Source organism: Bombyx mori, chromosome 7 (genome assembly GCF_030269925.1).
Source record: "Bombyx mori chromosome 7, ASM3026992v2".
NCBI lineage: Eukaryota > Metazoa > Arthropoda > Insecta > Lepidoptera > Bombycidae > Bombyx > Bombyx mori.
In genome coordinates this window covers 12,645,530-12,667,096 of record NC_085113.1, presented here as the reverse complement: position 1 = coordinate 12,667,096, position 21,567 = coordinate 12,645,530, and the positions used below count along the sequence as shown (strand labels likewise).

General features: G+C 35.7%; 1 protein-coding gene across 7 annotated transcripts in view; it reads right to left on the bottom strand.

Moving 5' to 3' along the window:
- Window positions 1–21,276, bottom strand: part of LOC101744220 (glutamate-gated chloride channel-like) — a 42,214-nt gene extending 20,938 nt beyond the window's left edge. For 2 of the 7 annotated variants that reach the window (XM_038011875.2, XM_038011874.2), the window contains exons 1-3: window positions 20,792–21,275; window positions 5,949–6,023; window positions 4,962–5,077 (exon numbers count right to left, since the gene is read on the bottom strand). In XM_038011875.2, the coding sequence (XP_037867803.1) occupies window positions 4,962–5,077; window positions 5,949–6,016 (184 nt within the window). In that variant the 5' untranslated portion in view covers window positions 6,017–6,023; window positions 20,792–21,275. Of the gene's footprint in view, window positions 1–4,961; window positions 5,078–5,948; window positions 6,024–20,791 lie in introns of those variants that run through there. The other 5 variants (XM_038011872.2, XM_038011870.2, XM_038011876.2 and 2 more) reach the window with 4 other exon arrangements.
- Between the last annotated feature and the right edge of the window lie 291 nt (window positions 21,277–21,567).

Sequence of the window (21,567 nt, the reverse complement as noted above, 5' to 3'; positions counted from 1 at the left end):
GGCCTGAGGCTTAAGTCTCAATGGCGTTGTACAGCGGCCGCTCCATCTTGAAGCTTAAGCACATGATTGTATCGCGGCAGAAATTGGTAGGATGGCATTCCCATCTTACTAGCACCATCTACTAGCGGCAGTGAATACGACTTAGGGTGGATTCGACCAAACAAGAGTAAATCTTATTCTTAGAATAACGTCAGTTAATCGAGAGTAAATCAATTTTACGTTTTACCATCTACAATTCTAAGAATAGTGGGCCTATTCGGGAATTGTTACTATACCGCCGTTTCGCACGGAATAACGGAGCTATTCCTAGAATAATGTAAAGGCGTCAGTCAGTCCAATCATCTGATTTCTGTCATTTCATAAATATTTATTCTGTTTTAATTTCATGTCAACGCAATGCACTAAATTATAATAATAGTCTGGCATTGTATAATGCAACGTTTAAACGAAAAAAGATAAAACCACACGACAAAACTTGACAATTCCCTCAAACAAACAACAAATAAAATTATCACGTTTGACAGCTAGATATCTTGCACTACAGCTACTTTTTCACACTAAAATACGGCAAAATCGAGTTGAAGTATTGTATGCTCTTACACTATGCCGTTGTACAACAACATTTATTTGCCGGATTTTATTTTCGTTCACCATTCGCTCTGCTATTCGCGTATTGTTATTCTTAGCGCAAGTACACTATCGTTTACGTGGAAAGACGACTATGGATTTACTCGAGATTAAAATCATGGAATAGGTTATTCCTCGTATAGTTACTCGTGTATAAATTTAAGTTTGGTCGAATCCACTCTTAGTGATCAATGTGCTGTTAGAATATCCAGAGAGCGTTTCTGCCCATTTTCTGGTAAATCCTGTAGCTGCCTTCTACGACAACTCTAGTTTTTGGACTTGAAGCCGAACTTCCAACAGTTTCCCTAATTCAGGAGGCGCGTGTATTTGTACAACTCGATAGCCGAGAATGGTAGAAATGTCCGCTCATAGATATAGATGAACCCTTTATGATTCCTACGGGAATCGGGAACGGGAAGAGAGGTGGCTCATCTAGACATCCTAAGTTTTTATCTGCGTAATTTGCTAATAGTACAAAATACTGTTTAAACAAATAAACAGGTAAAATCTAACCCAAAATCGAATCAAATTATCGATTCGGGAATGAGCAGAACGCTGAATGCCTACTCTCTCAACACTCTCATAAAAGATAAAGCAATCCCGAGAACGCTTATATTTATAGATCGCAATCATACAATTGTGTGAACGGGAATAGGATTATTCGCCCGAGTGACTCTTCCTGCAATTTGTGCTCAATCAGTTGCCGTCTCAACCGATTACTCAGAACAAATTCGCTTCCCGTCGATAATGTATTGCTAATACACTGACGTCACTATTCTATAGATAAAGCAGTGATTTTTTTTGGGTTTTTATACCTTTTAAGGTAAATAAGAATACATACAGATAGCTTGTTGTAGCTTCGAAGACAGGAGACAGGAAGACAAATGATTATACAAGTCAACGAAGAAGAATCAGAAATCAAAAGTGATAGTTCATCGGCAATAAGAAGAATCGAATTTATGGACTCCGATTAGGAAGTACTCCCCCTATCTAGGTACTATTGATTCGTCTACACTTTATACTTGAATAATACTTTTAAGAACTGTCATTCATACTTTAATAATATTTTACTATAAAGATTTTATTACCATTTAAGTATATTTTTAATCTTTGCCAACCCTATTAGAAACCCGCGTGACGTAATGTACTCCAGGTGCCTGGTTGGATTAGTCGAGTAATAAGGTTATATATAAGGTAATAAGGTTATATAATAAGGACGCTTAGTAAGAAATTAGTCTATGGAAATGTACATAAATGAAGAATGGTGGTGCTATGAGGGATAATGTCTGATTTAGTCGCTTAATGAATAATGATGATGAATGCTGAGCTGATGATCGAATAGTGCTAGAAAGTTTCGATGAGTATAATTGTCAACATTGCTTTTTTGTGTGTAGTGCATATTTTCTTAATTTACGCAAGTAACGGACGTCATTTTCCTGTTTTGACTTCAAGCTACACTGTGACAGCTTTTCGATATGCGTTCGAGGCAGCATAGTGGAATAGTTAAGTTTAGTAACAGCGATCAGGTAAGGAGAAAAATATATCATATATATATTATCTATGCTGAGGATAATGACACTAAAGAGCTTATTAGACGTTTGACATTCTCAAATGCCAAGCCAACAAAACGTGTCGTGTATTATCGTTTAAAAAATTACGTTAAAAAATATAAGTTATTTTTGGTAACTGCTTTTTTCCCCGTTCGTCGATACGAAGCTCTATCAAGTTAACGTTACAATGATTAATGGTTTCGAAGGAGCTCCCCTTTCATCTTCATAATGGTTCTTAAAAATATTGTGTTCCTTCGAAGAGGACTCGACACGTTTCAATAGCGGAAAAATGAGGATTTGAATCTTTTGTCGTCTGTTTTTTTTTGTATTTTTTCACCATTATGGTTTTTCTGTGAAGGGCTGTAATTAAGGGCAGACAATATTATTTTCATCGCCTTCTTTTTTAGTCTAAACTTTTTTAGTATCTACAGAATATTCTGGAACAAAAAGCCTAAGATTCTTTGGCGATACAGAAACTGCTCTTGTATAATCTAATTACTATTTTGAGATGGGTTTGGGGCTGAGAAAAGGACAAACCTATTTACTCACGAGTTTTATGTACGAGTTTTATGTACTGATTGATGAACAGTAATCACAAATTTTCATTTTTCGACCGGCAATGTCTTAGTTTTTTACGCAAGCTTTTTTAGGGCAGCCCCATCAACCCCATCACAACTGTATCCCCATGTAGAAACTTTCGCTTGCACACGTGCGGTTTTTTCTTGGAGCGTCGATAGAAACGACAATAAATACTCGTACTATTTGTTCATCAAAACTAATGTTAGCTTCTGGCGATTGTAAAATAAAATATTTTACAATTCACCATATAGTTACTTTATAATCTAAAATAACGCCAAAAGCACACGACACATTCTTATGAGTTCGTATCCCACGACGTATCACATATATAGCCCATTGAGTTTCTCGCCGGATCTTCTCAGTGGGTCGCGATTGCGATCCGGTGGTAGATTCTGCTGCTCTTGCTAGGGCTAGTGTTACCAAATTTTCTCAGGTTGAACCCGTGAGCTCACCTACCCGTCGGAGCGTAGCTGAAATAGCCCCTTAGGCTACCAAAATAGCCCCTTAATAGAAATAGCCCCTTACCAGAGAATAGTTAGGGGAAAAAAATAATCGGCTATAACACGTCCCGTTAAATAAGCCTAGAGTCGAAATGTTCTTAACCGTTTATCGTTAAGATAAACATTAACTTAACTTCGATCACGAAGACATAGTTACGTCTTTTTAAACCTGGAAGCGCCTTTAATTGTACATTAACACGCTCTTTTAATAGTGCTGTTCGCGAAATGTAAACATTATCGATGTAATTTTTAAAACATATCGAAAATTTCAATATAATATTCGTTGTTCATAAGTAACTTGTGACAATTTAGTGAGAGAAAGCTTCGATTTTTTGCTATTGTGTTTGCTGTCAATCGAATTTTTAACTATACAAAGCATGATAAGTATTTTTTAGAGCCGTGAATGTTCCAAAAGCAAACGATTATTTCGACAACAAAACAAAATTAGTCTCCACGCGATATTTATGTATCTATTTGTAGTTGGCAAAGCTTATCTACTGTTCTATCTTTTTTTTTATGGCTTATATGTATGAACGAGCTCACAGCCCACCTGGTGTTAAGTGGTTACTGGAGCCCATAGACATCTACAGCGTAAATGCGCCACACATGCGTTTCGGTTTGAAGGGTGGGGCAGCCGTTGTGACTATACTGAGACCTTAGAACTATATCTCAAGATGTGTGGCGCATTTACGTTGTAGATGTCTATGGGCTCCAGTAACCACTTAACACCAGGTGGGCTGTGAACTCGTCCACACATCTAAGCAATAAAAAAAAAAAACCCCACCCTTCAAACCGAAACGCATTACTGCTTCACGGCAGAAATAGGCAGGGTGGTGGTACCTACCCGTGCGGACTCACAAGATATCCTACCACCAGTAAAAAAATCTGCTTTATATATTTATTTCTAGTTTTGAATTTCGCTTTAGACCAGATATGAACGAGTAACTAAAGCGTGTTTAGTATAAGTTGAAATTGGTCGAGAAACGCCATTATTATACTAAAATTTGTATTAACTATTGATAGGCAAACGAGCTCACTGTCCACTTGATGTTACGTAGCTCAGAGCTACTACAGGCACCTAAAGATCGTAATCTGTATTGTGTTGGGAACGCTGATGTGACCAATGTGCATAGTGCGACAGTTTTTTTTGTCAAAAATACTATGTGTACCTCAACTCCACTGCCAAGTTCAATAACAACAGTGTGCTTAGTACGTGCTTTTTAACGTTCTCGATAGCGTAAAAGTTAACTCGAATTTGTATGCAGTTGGAACAGCGCCCTTAGCGGCAAACTGGGAACTCATTCAATGGTAGCATTGGTCGCAATTTACGACATCCATGGGAAGAGATAAAGTAGTGCTATTCTAAGATGGCATCAAGTTAAGGCTTTATTGAACAATCTAGTCCTTTATGTCGGTGAGTTTTATCAATAACTAGCCGTACTCGCCCGCTTCGCTGGGCACTTAAAATTAACATTATTATTTATTGTCATTATTATTAGAGAGTCCAAAACTCATATAAACATTAGCCTATCCATTACATGTATTTTCTACATGGATACCAAGTTTCAAGTCAATCGGATGTATGGTTCAGTAGTTATAACGGAACATCCGTAAAAACCACTGTAGATTTATATATTAGTATAGATTGACAGCAAACACGATAAGTCAGTGATGTTTGTACGCTGATAAACTGGATGTGACTCACCAGTTCCGTTGATGCCTGACGGTCTGATGCGGGCGTCGTACCGCCCCGGCCCGAGGATCTGGTCCAAGATCTGCTTCTCCTTCTCCCTGAAGTTTATCTTGCCCGAATTCATACATCTGTGGGTAGGTAATTCAAAAAAAATAGGCACCATTAAAATTTACTAGTTTATAATTTTTAGTACTAAATTGAAAAGGTCGATATCAAAGATATCCGACCTCACAAAAGTACCAGATTCAAGGTATTCTTGTGCTTAGAATATTCTTAGTGCATTAACCGATATAGAACGTAACCTACTAAACTTATGAATAAAATAGTAACACGTTCATTCGACAACTTATGTGTAACTAAATGTCAGATAAATGTCAATATAAAATTTAAGTGTTGCTATTTTAGTCAACTACATAATATGCTTTTTCAATATATAAATGTAAGAGTTGGTAAGAACGGACCGTAAATAGATTAAAATCAATTATCGTTTAAGATCTTTGAACTTAATGGATATAAGAGCTTACGCCTCTGATTTCGTGCACGCCATTTTAATAATTCTGATAATTTTATTGGCGTGTTGTTAAGTGGAAGTTAAAAGAAGATATTGATCAGCGCTCTCAAAGCGTGAAGCCAAGCGCTGCTTTCATTTCAAAATATGTCCGGTCCGACCTTAGTATGTTATTCTATGAACTGAAAAATCAAAGCCACAATAATTGTAGTTCGCGTAATTACTGGCGGTAGCAAGTCTTGTGAGTCCGCACGGGTAGGTACCACCGCCCTGCCTATTTGTGCCGTGAAGCAGTAATGCGTTTCGGTTTGAAGGGTGGGGCAGTCGTTGTACTGTAAGCCGAGACCTTAGAATTCATGTCTCAAGGGGCATCGCGGAATTTACGTTTTTGAGCCTTGAGTTCATCCAACCAAATAAGCTCTAAAAAATATATTCGCCCAAACATAATGACTAACTTGGAAATAATATTTATGATGATTACATATACTCACATTGCTAATTGTGTGAAGTAAGATAGTATCAGAACAAGCAGGGCACATGGCCGCCGAGGGAATTCCATCCTCCGTCTGCAACAAAACAATCCTTATTAATAATTCAGACTATTAGCATTTGTATAAATAGGTGCAAACGCCACTATTGGCAATAATTAACATAATAATGTATAGTTTAGTTTATTCTACGTTATTATTTATTTATTATTAGCAATATGAAACTGCTATTCTACCATATTTAATATTTAGCAGACACTGTTTTGATGTGAAAATGTTCAGAATACGTTTAATGTTTATATTATTGTTTAAAAACACAAATGACTGTATAAATAATTAAATATTAATAGTAATTTATATTATAATTAACAGTAATAATTGAATTAAGTATTGTAATTTTTATGCAAATGATGTTGTTGGCCCCATCTATTATTAGGCTGGACAGTAAATAATGTTAGTTTATATTAGTTAAAAGTAATTTATGTAAAATAAATTAATGTCAGGGTCATGTAAAAATCACTAAAATATGTATTGTGAATATTAAGTCATATTTTGTGAATTGTTTCGCAGTAATTACATTTGTTTTTATAAAAGAAATTGTAGTTGCTCCAACCATCACAAAATGACTAATTGTGTAAGAACTAAGACGTGGCTTTTTGTAATAAACAAGTAATGTTAAAGATATATAATTGTATTGTATTTTCATTGTAAAAGGCCTTATGTGTGAAAACCCTGGCGTAACGCTGTCGTATAGGTACATATACAGTTCAATTCTTAAATAAACTCTTATCTAATAGGAAGGAAGGGTTTTTGGTGGCCCGAAGACTTTTCGAGCTTCACCAGGATAGGCGGGTGAGCACGGGTTCAACCGGGATCTGCTAATAGTCGCCCGAGCGCCTCCGAAGCGGACCTAACAGCTCAAGGGCAGCTGTTTCGTGAATGTATCTGCTACCAGATCAGAAGTTTAGTGTGTATTCAGAAATCAATCAGATGAAGATTTGTTTTCGCTAGGTTTCGGCCCCCGCAGGAGGTGTCCAGGAACTGTTGGGGAATAGCGACTGGGTGGCAGTGTACCGCATTCCGACTTGGCATGCGCGGCACCCTGGTTTTAGTCCAGCGAGGTATTCCAAGTATTTTAAATGAAATAGATGTTTTTTTCTGATTGTCTCACAACTTACAGGAAAAATCTGTCGCGGATCATTTCGCAATTAAATATAAATTAATCTTAAGCAATCAATCAAATGTGATCAAATCTTAGTTTTTTTTTTTTTTTTTGTTGAAAACGCACTGTCGATTGCAACTATAATTGAGGTGACATCTGCCATGAACTTTTGTCAGTTTGTCAATGTTTTGTATTGATGATCACTTTGTTGGTGCAACTTAATAAATAAACAAAAAAAAAAAAAAAATTAATACCAGCTGACGTTGACGTAGAGTCGTCAGCTATCGCCTTGATGACCGGTCGTCGTATGGGTAAGTTGCGCGTCTAGTTATAGTCTTGACCGCGGAATCCCTCTTAGCTTGCCAGGGTTCTGTCTTGAACAGGGTTCAGGCGTCAAGCAAGAGTGCAAGGGAGTAGCTAATGGGTGCTTAACATCTCTGGTCTTCGAGTCCCATCTATCCCGCGACTCTCTAAGGTCGAGAACCTCATAGGTCCCCAGTCTTAGGCAGCGGCTTGGCTCTGTCCATGACATTAATGACGTCCATGAGCAACAGTAACCACTCACCATCAGGTGGGCCGTATGCTCGTCTGCGTACAGGGGAAATAAAATTAAAAAAAAGTCCGAAAAACCAAATCTGAATTGGCTCCAAGGCCCTAAACTCGACCACCACAGACAGACGGATCCAGTCAACAACGTGTATATGAAAGAATATTTCAACAAATATTCATTTTTAAATATCAGATTTTACTAACGATTTTGTTCATTAATAAAACGAAATATTCGTAAATGTGTTTACAGATCAAAGGTGTGAATAATTTACAAAAATAAAACATGTTTTTTGTTTTGTAATTTATAGAATACTATTACAGTCGATTAACTGCCGATTGGCCCTTTAAATAAAACACTTCGTGACGCAAATAGTTCGGACGGTATTCGTACCGTGTGAGGCCAGAATTAAAATATTATATCTATATCTCTGTTATCTAGAAGCTTCCCGGTTACATCTTCGTGTAGGCGGGACGTTCACAAATTATGTCTACTCCCTAATTCGCAATTAGCGACTCTTATCTGCACTTGCTAGGGCTAGTGTTGGCAAATTCTGCGAGGTTGAGCCCCGTGAGCTCACCCACCCACCCGTCCGGGCATAGTTGGAATAGGCTATCAGCGGTTAATATGGAAAAAAAATCAAAAACAATATTCAATGGCTAAACTTATACAAAGATTCTGCCACATGCCTAAAATTTCATCGCTCTACGAAAACTGCTCTAAAAACACAGTATAAGCTTCATAAAATGAAATCCTGTCAAAAAGCCAAAACAACGATAACTTAAGACTTAATTAACTGTGTGTGTTTTAGTAAAAATATTACTGTAATTTAGGCGGTAGGTAAACTAAAATTGTAATTAACTTTTACGCTGTGAGGGCTGCTCATTATATTTGATGTATTTTTGCCTACCTACTATTACTATGATGTTTTTTTTTTATTGCTTAGATGGGTGGGCGTGCTCACAGCCCACCTGGTGTTAAGTGTTAAGTTACTGGAGCCCATAGACATCTAACACGTGAATAAATGAGCCACCCACCTTGAGATATAAGTTCTAAAGTCTTAAGTATAGTTACAACGGCTGCCCCACCCTTCAAACCGAAACGCATTACTGCTTCCCGGCAGAAATAGGCAGGGTGGTGGTACCTACCCGCACGGACTCTTAAGAGGTCCTACCACCAGTAATTACGCAAATCATAATTTTGCGGGTCTCATTTTTATTACACGATGTTATTCCTTTACCGTGGAAATCAATCGTGAACATTTGTTGAGTACGTATTTCATTACAAAAATTGGTACCCGCCTGAGATTCGAACACCGGTGCATCGCTCAACACGAATGCACCGGACGTCTTATCCGTTAGGCCACGACGACTATAGCAAAAAGTGTCGTTACAACTTTTGGTCTTAATTTTTTCCGTCTAGCCTCCTTTCGCAGCGCGCGATAAGGAACTTCGTTCCAAAAACAAATTTAGTCGTTAATTGAAACAACCCTGATTCTGTCAGACTCAGTTTCCCTCGTCTCCGCCACGGGGCGCTAATATGTTTACTTCCGCTGCCTTTCCGAGTAACATGGCCGACCTTAATTAAATTTTCGGGTGAACCCGAGTATAACAACTTTAGTTTCACAGTAATCTATCATTTATGTAAATTTCTTTTAGGGACTAATGTAGTTTGTGGTAATTAATTTTGTTGTCGGGTGTATTATTTGACCGAAACTTTTTTACAGATAGGAAAAGCGGCGTTAATTTGAAAAAAATTAAACGCTTAGCAAGTGTTGATTTTTGAAGTGAAACTTCTTTAGGCGCATGAGGGTAAAATTTTTACAGAACGTCACGCAGGTATGCAACGGAAGTGACATCAAACTACTATTGAAATTAAGTACTTGTCAAATGTCAGTAGTAGTAGTTGTTGTATTTTTCCAACTGGAAAGGCAAATGTATCATACCATACAGCCTAATATTTTATAATTTTTTTGTGAAAAATGTTATTAAATAGTTATTGAAATGAATAGAAAATAATTTGGAACATTAATCAAATAGCATGAAATTAAATTAGTCAATTCAATTTGCAAAATATTAGTCATTTACAATTTAGAAATCTAGACATAATGTGACTGTCAACACTGAGGTTTGAGATTGACATTTGACAGACTTTTGGCGGGAACATATCTTCCTTTTCCCTTCCTCTAAGTCTCGGAAATCTAAAGGTTTAGATTTGTATAAATATACGCAATACTTATAAATTAGTTCGCCAAAAAAGGTTCACTTCTGACATGTGTACTTTGTACGCACGCACTTTTTTTTTGTTTATTATGTGTTAACTGTGCATATAGATCTATACTATATAAATATATTTATATTAATTTATTTATATTAATATTACAAACGTTAATGTTTGTATGTTTGTTACTCGATCTCACCACAAAAACCTGAAGGGATCTGGATGAAATTTTGTACAAAGATTGTTAACTACGACTGCCCCACCTTTCAAACCGAAGCGCATTACTACTTCACGGCCGAAATAGGAAGGGTGGTGGTACCTACTTGTGCAGACTTACAATAGGTCCTACCACTAGTAATTACGCAAATTATAATTTTGCGGATTTGATTTTTTTACACGATGTTATTCCTTCACCGCGGAAGTCAATCGTAAACATTTGTTAAGCACGTATTTTATTAGAAAAATTGGTACCCGCCTGCGGGATTCGAACACCGGTGCATCGCTACACACGTATACACCGGACGTCTTATCCACTTAGGCCACGACGACTTACAAACAAATCAATTTGTAGTTTATGGCCCAGAGATTGACATACGCATTTTTTATGCTGTCAAAATGAAATATGTTTTATTCTATATAGGGTGGTTTTATTCTACATTTGCAACGAATTTTATTTAGGTAACAAATGCTAAAAATCTTATTAGTTTTTTTTTTCTTTCATAATATACGGAATAACTATACTGAGACCTTAGAACTCATATCTCAAGATGGGTGGCGGTATTAACATTGTAGATGTCTATGGGTTCCAGTAACGAATAAATAATAAAGGTGAGCTATGAGATCGGCCACCCATCTAAGCAATAAAAAAAAACACGGAAGAATAAGTTTAGACTAGATATTAGAAAAAAAAATGCAGTTATAATATGTTTCAACCCGACACGAAAACAGTCTTAAAATCTTTTGCTAAAAATAATGAAAAATGACTCAATATCTTCTATTCTCTGGTTTGTTTGTGTTGGCCCCAGTTGAGAATTACATTTGACGGCGACGTTATTCGTATCTACTCATGTCCCTTTGGACTTCGGAGTGGCGCTAATGGGAATGTAAAAACATAATTAATAGTTCTTTTGTTGCTCTATTAACCCGGGGAATGTGCGAGTCTGTTGAATTGTCAAGTGGGTTATTTTTGTCATTCTCGTGCCGCGTTCAGTGTGTGTGTGAGTAATGTATTCGCCTGAAATGCTTCGACATTTCTAAGAATCCCACACACAGTTGAAACCATTATTATATCATCCTGTTCGTAGGAATACATCGGACATGTGAAAGCCTGCAGATGTCAAAGTATTCTAAAGGTGTGAATTAGTAAAATTATTAAAACTAGAGGTCGCGCAATAGTCGAAATTCGACTATAGCTCATCATTATAAGTTTGTACACTATTATGATTCTATTATGAAAGATTGTTATACTTCTTTAATCACAGATTTCACCAAGACTACATTTTAGACCAATATTAATAAACACAAACAATATTTAATCTATTCTCAATTTGACCGCAGACTATAAGCAATAAGAAAAGTTTGACAATAAACAAATAGTATGCATGTGTGTGTGTGTGTCAAATACATGGTAGTTTGTGTAATGTTTTTTTATTTATTGATTTAATGTATTTTTTATGCATAATTTTAAAAAATATAAGCATTCTGCACTCCTTCTCTATATTCTTTATGAGTGTGCAAAATTTCATACTCCTCCAACAGCGCAATTTTCGTAAAAGGGGTACAAAGTTTTTGCTTCGCCTATTAATATATAGATTCGCTGAAATGCTTCGACATTTCTAAGAATCCCACACATAATTGAAACCTTTTTGTCATCCTGTTTTTAGGAATACGTCGGACATGTGAAAGCCTGCAGATGTCCAAGTATTCTAAAGGTGTGAATTAGTTAAATTATTAAAATAGCTATTATATTGTAATTTTTATTTTTATTTTTTATTCTTAAATGGGTGGACGAACTCAGAGCTCACCTGGTGTTAAATGGTTACTAGAGCCCATAGACATTTACAACGTAAATGCGCCACCCACCTTGAGATATAAGTTCTAAGGTCTCAGTATAGTCACAACGGCAGCCCCACCCTTCACGCCGAAACGCATTACTGCTTCACGGCAGAAATAGGCGGGGTGGTGGTACCTACCCGTGCGGACTCACATGAGGTCCTACCACCAGTAAATATTTCTCTTTTTAGTTAAGTTGTATTATATTATGTATAGATATAGTTCTATATAAATTTTATTTTGTATGCAAATGTTACGTCGAAATCGTTGTGTTGAGGATACTTTTTTAGCATAAATGAAAGATCAAGATGTTTTCCCCAATAAGGTTTTTTCTTGTTTCTCGATGACACTAAGAAATTTTCCACTTCGATAAAGCGGCACGCCACGAGAACCCTCTCATCGTGGCCGCCGCTAACCAAGGGCGGATCCAGCTTTGGCGCCAAGAGGGGGTCACATAGTCAAATTTAGATGCGTTTGTTCCCAAGCGTTTGCCATTATACAAAATTATTATATTATTATATTAAATTAATTAAATATTGAAGATATGTACTTACATAAAATCTGTATGGTGACAAAATATATAAATAAAATCATTATATTCAATTAGTGGTCCAACTAAGTCCTGGAACCAGCTCAGGGGGTGGTCATGACCCCCATGACCCCCCCCCCCTGGATCCGCCATTGCCAGTAACTACATTCCTGATCCTGCGAACAGAATGGAAAGCAGTCGACGTCGCCCTAAACACGTCATTTCGGATCCTCCCGATCCACTAACGGTGCTTTTAGGTACCTCAAGCACCGGGCATCGTTCTCGTCGAACCCGTCGTTTGCGACGAAGGGCTCGACGAGTAAAATATCCCTCAGACACAGCCCACTGAGTTTCTCGCCGGATCTTCTCAGTGGGTCGCGTTTCCGATCCGCTGGTAGATTCTGCGAAGCACGGCTCATGCTAGGGTTCGTGTTAGAAACGTCGTCAAGTTTGAGCCCCGTGAGCTCACCTACTAGTTAAGGTTACGCTGAAATAGCCTCTCAAGGCTATCATCAGCTTAGGTAGGAAAAAAAAATACTGTTTTTGAAAAACTAAATAATATTAAAAAATTAGTAATTTAAGGGTCTTTGTTTTATTTGGCAACATCGATACAAAATTTCAAAATCGAGACAAGCTTGTGGAGTGCGGTCAGCGAAAATGTTTCCACAACGATACTACAATGAAATCCCACTTTTATCAGAATAAAATCACAATAGTTAAGAAGTCGGAATTTAATTGGTGCTTCCCTAGTCGCTGCGAGGTTGTTATACACAGCGGAATGCGATCGAAAAACCGAAGCCAAGACTAGTTAAAATGTGCTACAAACAATGTCTGTTATAAATTGGTTTCACCTGGCGTTTAGCAGTCCCTAGACCTATTTTGGTAGCGTCATCCTATCTATGTATTTCTTTCGGAGTGTATTTAATTGTTCTGAACTGAAGGATACTTTTTTTTTATAGCCCTTGTAGGCAGAAGAGCAAACGGCCCACCTGATGGTGAGTGGTTACCGTCGCCCATGGACTTTAGCAATGCGAGGGGCAGAGCCAAGCCGCTGCCTACCGCTAAAAGCTGCTGCCTACCGCTAAAAGCCGCTGCCTACCGCTAAAAGCCGCTGCCTACCGTTAAAAGCTGCTGCCTACCGCTCCAAGCCGCTGCCTACCGCTACTACTGCTTTTACTACACTATCGGGACTTCCACCTCATATGCCAAGACGGTGGTGGTCTCAGCAGATATCTAATATTCCTTAACCCCAAAAACTCTTGCTTACATTTTATCATCTTAGATCCACCACAGCATTCGAGTCGTTTTAAGCTATACGGGTCATTTTAGTTTGTCCGTGTCCTTATTGTTATTTTCGGTTGCCCATAACCATAACTAATAAAACTGTCAAACTTGGGAATAGTGAAATAAACGCTAGATAAAGTAGCGGTTTCAGGTAGCTACGTACGAAGCTTGAGAAGTACGATTTCTAAGCTTTTTAAAAAAGTTCCTATTTAAATTGTCATCATTGCGTTATCAAAAGCGTACAGTGAAAAATATAAATAAATATTATATAATATTATTAATAAATGAGTGATTGACTTGATTGTGATGAAGCATTTTTTTTATTCTGCACACGCCTAAATACAAAAAAATGGAAAATTCGAGAAAGTTTTAATTCGTGACAATCGTTACTTTTTTGGCCGCAAAATTGAAAACGACCCACGAACATGTAATGAAACCAATTCAATAAATGTAAAACTAGAATAGTATCAGAAACCGAATAGTACAACTCGTGTTTCGCACCACACCGACACATGTTTGATTTTAAAATAGATCGTAATATAATGTGTTTGGTCGCGTCTCTGCTCGCCTGAAATCTTATCTAAAAGATTAAAGGGAAGTCTTTGGGGAATAGCTTGAGATGATCCCGTGGTTTTTGTTTTGTAATCGTACCACCCTATGGGTGTATCACATAATAGTATAATTATCTATACTAGAAGTCGCGCAGTAGTCGAAATTCGACTATAATTATTTGGAATTGTAAGCTTGTACACTATTATGATTGTATTATAAACTTCTATAATCACAAATTTCGCCAAGAATATACTATAAAAAATATTAACAAAGACAAACAATATTTAATCTATTCTCAATTTGACAACAGACGTCAAGAACAAAAGTTGACAATAAATAGTATGCATGCGTGTGTGCGTCTAATACATGGTATGTAGTGTGTGTATTGTTTTCTTTATTGATTTAATGTATCTTTTATGCATTATTTAAAAAAAACATTAGCATTCTGCACTCCTTCTCTATAAGTGTGGAAAATTTCATACTCCTCCGTCCGCGCAATTTTCGTAAAAAGGGATACAAAATTTTTGTATTAATATATAGATATTAATATGTGATAGATTAAAAGATACATTAAATCAATAAAGAAAACATTACAGACACTACCATGTATTTGACACACACACGCACGCATACTATTTGTTTATTGTCAAACTTTTCTTTGCAGTCTGTCAGTTATAGTCTGTCAAATTGAGAATAGATTAAATTTTAATATTGTTTTCTCTTTACTAATATTTGTCTAAAGTTTAGTTTTGACGAAATCTGTGATTAAAGAAGTATTTAATTTAAGTCTTTGACAATAGAATCATAATAGCGTACAAACTTATAATTTTCATTAGCTATAGTCGAATTTCGACTACCCGGGGATCACTAGTCTATATATATAAAAATTAATTGCTGTTCGTTAGTCTCGCTAAAACTCGAGAACGGCTGGACCGATATGGCTAATTTTGGTCTTGAATTATTTATGGAAGTCCAGAGAAGGTTTAAAAGGTAGATAAATTTGAAAATCTTTCTTTTATTTATCGATTGAGGCACTACGAAGTCTGCCGGGTCAACTAGTATCTAATAATTTATTAAGCAGAGCTCATCCTTAGTTGAAGTTGTAGCAGTCCACAGTTAGTTCCTAGTTCATTTCCAGAGAATTTTTGCCACTTACCAACCGACTCTGAAGTAAACCCTGTTTCCAGAAATTTCCTTCTTCAAACTATATAGGCTTGAAAAGTCCTATACGGTAAGTAGTCTATGTTCCTACCATTACTACATGATTACCAGCTACTGATTCACTAGGATCGCGTGTTGCCTGTCCTATTACTATATTTAAACGGCTGTCTGGTGTAATGGTAAGTGACATGGTCACTACACAGGGGGATGGCGAGTTCGAATCCCGCCAAGGGAAGATATTTGTATGATAAATATAAATTGCCTTTTCCAGGGTCATGGATGTATATTAAATATATGTATGTGTATAATAAAAATCTTACATTTATCTCCATTATCTGGTAACCTGTAACACAAGTTCTTTACGAACTTAGCACGGGACCAGTTAACGTGGTGTGATTGTTAGTAAATATTTATTATTACTGCTTTCTAAGGTAATTAAAAACTAAAGCAAAACCCGATTACTTTTTTATCACAACATCTGCAATACCACCACTGTTAATCACATAGCTCAAAACTCACTTTTAAGAAGGCATGTTGAATCAAACGATTTATAGTCCGCAGTCCGCGTGTTTGTAGTTGTGTTAGCCAACAACGCTAATGATGACAGCCATTATAGATACGGGCAAATTCACAAACCCTTCAAGAGTCATCGTAAAACCATGTCATCGTCTTGTAAATACGGTGTAAATGTGCCAATTAACACAAACTTTTATGTAGTAAAATTTGGCATACCAACGATTAAAATGGGCCAATTCACAACCCTTCAAGAATCATCGTCAAACCATGTCATCGTCTTGTAAATACGGTGTAAATGTGCCAATTAACACAAACTTTTATGTGGTAAAATTTGGCATACCAACGATTGAAATGGGCCAATTCACAACCCTTCAAGAATCATCGTCAAACCATGCCATCGTCTTGTAAATATGGTGTAAATGTGCCAATTAACACAAACTTTTATGTGGTAAAATTTGGCTAACCAACGATTGAAATAGGCCAATTCACAAACTCGTCAAGAGTTATCGTCAAACCATCTTGTAAATACGATGTAAATGTGCTAATTAACACAAAGTTTTATGTCGTTAAATTTGGCATACCAACGATTGAAATTGTTTGATGTGATCAAGAATTTCAATTATTCGGTAACTACGTGAAGCAACGAACGAAGCGTAGGTTTATAAATATTTTCGTATTACAGATTGAAATGTACGAGATCAGAACTAATGAAAACAAACACAAAGCCGTTTCGGACTCTGGTGGGATGTTGTTGTTGTTAGTTACGTTATATAGTTATTAAAGGAATTTATTGTATTTCGATAGGTTTTCGATTCGATAGGTTGATGATCCACCGTACTTTATGTCATTACCAGGGTCCATAGACCCTAATTTTTTATTGATCAGATGAAAATGGTAATATGAAGTGAAATGAAATGAATTTGATTAATTTGAAACATTAATCAATTGGCATGAAATTAAGTGTAATGTGGTCAGATGATATATATCTCTGATGATATATATATCTATCTGATATAATCTCAGTAAAATGGTATTTTTTTTCTTTTTTCTTTATTGCTTAGATGGGTGAACGAGCTCACAGCCCACCTGGTGTTAAGCGTTTACCGGAGCCCATTGATATCTACAACGTAAATGCCGCCGCCCACCTTGAGATACAAGTTCTAAAGTCTCAGTATAGTTACTACGGCTGCCCCACCCTTCACACCGAAACGCATTACTGCTTCACGGCAGAAATAGGCAGGGCGGTGGTACCTATCCGCGCGGACTCACAAGAGGTCCTACCACCAGTAATTACGCAAATTATAATTTTGCGGGTTTGATGTTCATTACACGATGTCATTCCTTGACCGTGGAAACTGGAAGTCAATCTTGAGCATTTGATAAATATGTACATACTTCATTAGAAAAATTTGTACCCGCCTACTGGGTTCGAACATCGGTGCATCGCTCTAGATACGACTGCACCGGACATCTTATCCTTTAGGCCATGACGACTTCAAAACTTACCACATGTTAAGATTTAGATTAAGTACAAACAATTACAGACTCAAACTTCAAGCTGTTGGTATTGTCAATTATAATTAGATCAGATGGTACACCGTTTACCTTCACATAAACGACTTTATCATAAATTAATATAAAAACCATAAATCATAGTTATCGGTACCCGCCATTTTGTTTTATGACGTCTATATTTTAAATTGTCAGTGATAAGTGAATAATGGCACTGGATCTAAGCCAATAAGGCCGAGAAAAAGTATATTTTAACCACAGCGCCGAATCTATTAATTTCTATGGCCGGTTCTTTTTTAAGCGACTTCAAATAAAAACGAATGCCGATCCGATGGTAGATTCAGCGCGGCACTGCTCTTGCTAGGGCTAGTGTTAGGTTGAGCTCCGTGAACTCACCCAATAAACCATGTGTAGCTGCAATAGCCTTTAGAGTCTATTTACGACTAGGTAGGGGAAAAAGGCAGGCGTTTAACACCGTGTAGTTCCTGATCTCATATGTAGGAAATTAGGAATATTAATTCAGTTTGTTATTAAATACATAATTTTTTTTTAACAACTAAAGTTAATCCTGACTATATTAAACACATAGAGTTACTATTCTAACTGGAGTGCTTACTTCGTTTGACATAAAAACTAAAAATATACTTTATCTCTATGGCTTAAAGTTTATTTTTAAATAGCAAAAGATGTAAGGAAAAACGGTCTGAAAAGAGAATGATTATTAAGTGGTGGTGTCCCTCTCGCACATTTTACAAACAAAAAGCAGTGTTGCTAGCTTAGAGGATTTTCCATAAAATCTCGGAATTTGGACCCCCGTCTTAGTTATCAAAAATGGCTTTTAGTGGTTAGTGGATTTTTTAGTAGCTTGGGCGTTGTTGAAAATTATTGAAAAGGTTAAAATCAATCCACTTTACAGGATTTTAAACATTTTATGACAATAATATATCTAAATACATATTATTTAAACGATGTGACTTAAACTTAACTAGAAAATATTGCGACAATTTAGAATTTCCATCAACGTCAAAAATTAAATTGGTTCAACATAAACGTACAAAGTTATGGTGAATTTATTTTCTGATGATGACAATTTATTAAAATAAATTATATAAGAAGTATTGATTATATGATATATATTGATTTTTAATAGAACATCATATATTAATAAAGCTCATTAACAAAAAAAATATTGTTCTATATTAATAAGAACTCTGTTTAATGGAAAATTTTATGGTAGGTACGTAGATTTCTGATGGTTTTCATGTTGAATTTGGTGGGAAGCCAGATTAATTGTTGGCATCACCGAAAAAGAGCTATGAATGGATTAAAAGAAAAATGGCGTCTATTTACGTTTGTAGTGCGAAGTTAAAATGGCACTGATACAGCTTGTGGCTTGTTTTTTTTTCGAAAATCGTGAAAGTTTCCGTGTAATCATGGTGAACACTTTTAATATAAGTGGTTTTAAGCGAGAATCCTCTCCAGTTTGTGGAATATCCTTCCATATGTCAGATTCATTGATAAATTTTTACTAGTGTGAGCATATATTTTTAAAATGTGAGATATATTTTCTCATTATAATATTTAATACCATTTGTCTTGTAAATTGTACTTAATCTATGTCATATACTAAATTTGAAAAAACAATCGTGAAAACTATAATTTTGCAATGTATTTTTCATATTATAAGAGCCATCACGTGGTATTTCTTGAACTTTTTTTATTGTATTGAATAGCGTCGCACGCAAGCATGTATATCATTTGCCTGACGTTAAGCGAACGAGGAGGATCTTCTAGTAAATATGACTTTGGAATTTCTGGAAAATGTCCTTTAAAAAGGTCAAACAAGAAGAATCAAGTACTCAAACGCAAGAAATAAAAAATACCCCGAGAAAAGCAAAATTACGACAAGATGTTAAGGTATTGAAACAAAAACTTAAAAGTCGTGAAATAGTGATTGTAAATATAAAGTCGATTTTAGATTTATTAAAGAAAAATGGCGATTTTTAATTGAATTGAAATTTAAATTGCGAAATTTTAATGATACTCATGGTCCACTTAGATATTGATTAAAATAAATTATGTATTTCGTTGAAAAAAAAGAATTTACTTAAAAATAAATAGAGGAAATGTTATATTATAAGATTACAGAAAATTTACTGAACTTAATAATAATAATATAACCAATATTTTGTAAATAGAGATCAAGTACTATGTGTATTGTGTTATGTGTATTGACTTGTCATTTAAGAGTTATTTAATTGTTTACATATAACAAATAAATGAATTTCAGTTCATTTCATTTTATTACCCATTGTGTTTTATTTCCTAAAATGTAACTAGTAGACTTAATATACACGTGTCATGATAATAGCACAGAAGTAAAAATACAAGTAATTTTAAATCAATTGAAGATGTGAATGTAGGAAAAGAGCACCCGATACGCGCAGACCATGTGTGTTGCAGTGTCTCACTCAGTGTGTCAAATATTAATTTGCACGGCCCACTTAGCCAGTACACTAAAGTAGGAATTGCGTAATTAAGTTCAACATAATATTTAAGTCGCGGTTGAGTATTCGGACGTTAAACATGAGTTTGAGGAAGTTTAAGTAATAGCACTGAGGTAATGATGTTTGTAATAAAACTCAGTGCTAGATTTTCGACAACGCAGCAACTTCCAAAAAAAAACGTCGAAAAAAGGCACCATGACGACGAAGCAATGTTTAGAATTGAATTTACATAAATAAAACGTTGCAAGCACGTGTTTTGTATTTACATAGGGTTACACAGAATTACTTAAGGTAAATTCAAAACTGATGCATGTGTATAATTTTATCCTATAAATAAATTTTATATGGTCACCACATTAGACAAGGACACCGCGACCAAAAAGTATTCTCTTTCGAGACCGATTTCTCGGCATCAGACAGCACTCCAGTTGTAGGTACTTATTAACTCCATGATTAAACATCATTGCCCGATACGTACTTGTCATAAACGGGCACCAAAAAGGATCAAATGCTTTTTTTTAAATATTATATTAATATTACAGTTATATGCGTATTGCATTTAACCTAACCGGTGAAAAGATAACGTATTTGTTTTCCCAATCTTCACATTATAATCAATATTGTTTTGGAATTAAGACTTTGTGAAATATATAAGTATTTTGGGCGTAATAAGAAAAAAAACACTTTTAAATTTTAAAAGTAGTTTTAAAGACAACTTAAAATTATATTCAAAGCCTTGATAAGAAACAAAATAAAATTAAATTTTTTATCATAATTTTGAAAATTATTTAACTAATTAATTACCTTTAATTCAGCTAAACTTCAAAAATAAAACAAAGATTTATTTCATCTCACAGCCCATTCGGATATGTCATTTCATTTGAGCTCGCGAACTCGATTTATATATCAACTTCGGATCACAATAAAGTTTATAGTTCTTATATTCACTTTTTTATATTTCAATAAATTATAATTACATTGATCATGACACTTAGAATTTACACTAATCACTTATCCGACTGAAATCTACCTACAGCGGAAACCACCTTCCCGCTGAACGGTTAGATCGCAACTGAAGTATGGCTGCACGATTTCATCCGTTACCCGTAGCCAGTGTGCTTAGTGCGAGTTTTGTAACGCTCTCGATAGCGAGCCAGTTTGCTCAAATTTGTATGCAATTGGAACAGCGCCCCTAGCGGCAAACGTACCCGGTGTTATTTTGTGAGTGCGAGTTCATATTAACGTTGTGATCTCGTAACCGAGTAATTTTACCGAAATGAGTACCACGAATGACATTTATGCGAGTGCGTGTTACAAATTAGTGGATTTTACCGTTTCGATCGAGTATTTCTTTAGTAGTTCTATTTTTCCAACTACAGAGGCAAAAGTATCATGCCATAAAGCCTAATCTTTTTTTATGAAAAATGATAATTTGGAGTGAAATGGATTTGATTAATTTGAAGCATTAATCAATTGGCATGGAATGAAATGAAATGAGATCAGATAATATGGGATAAAATATAATCTCTGTGAAATGCTGATTATATACTGAGATGTTTTTCAGTGGACCTTTTCGAAGA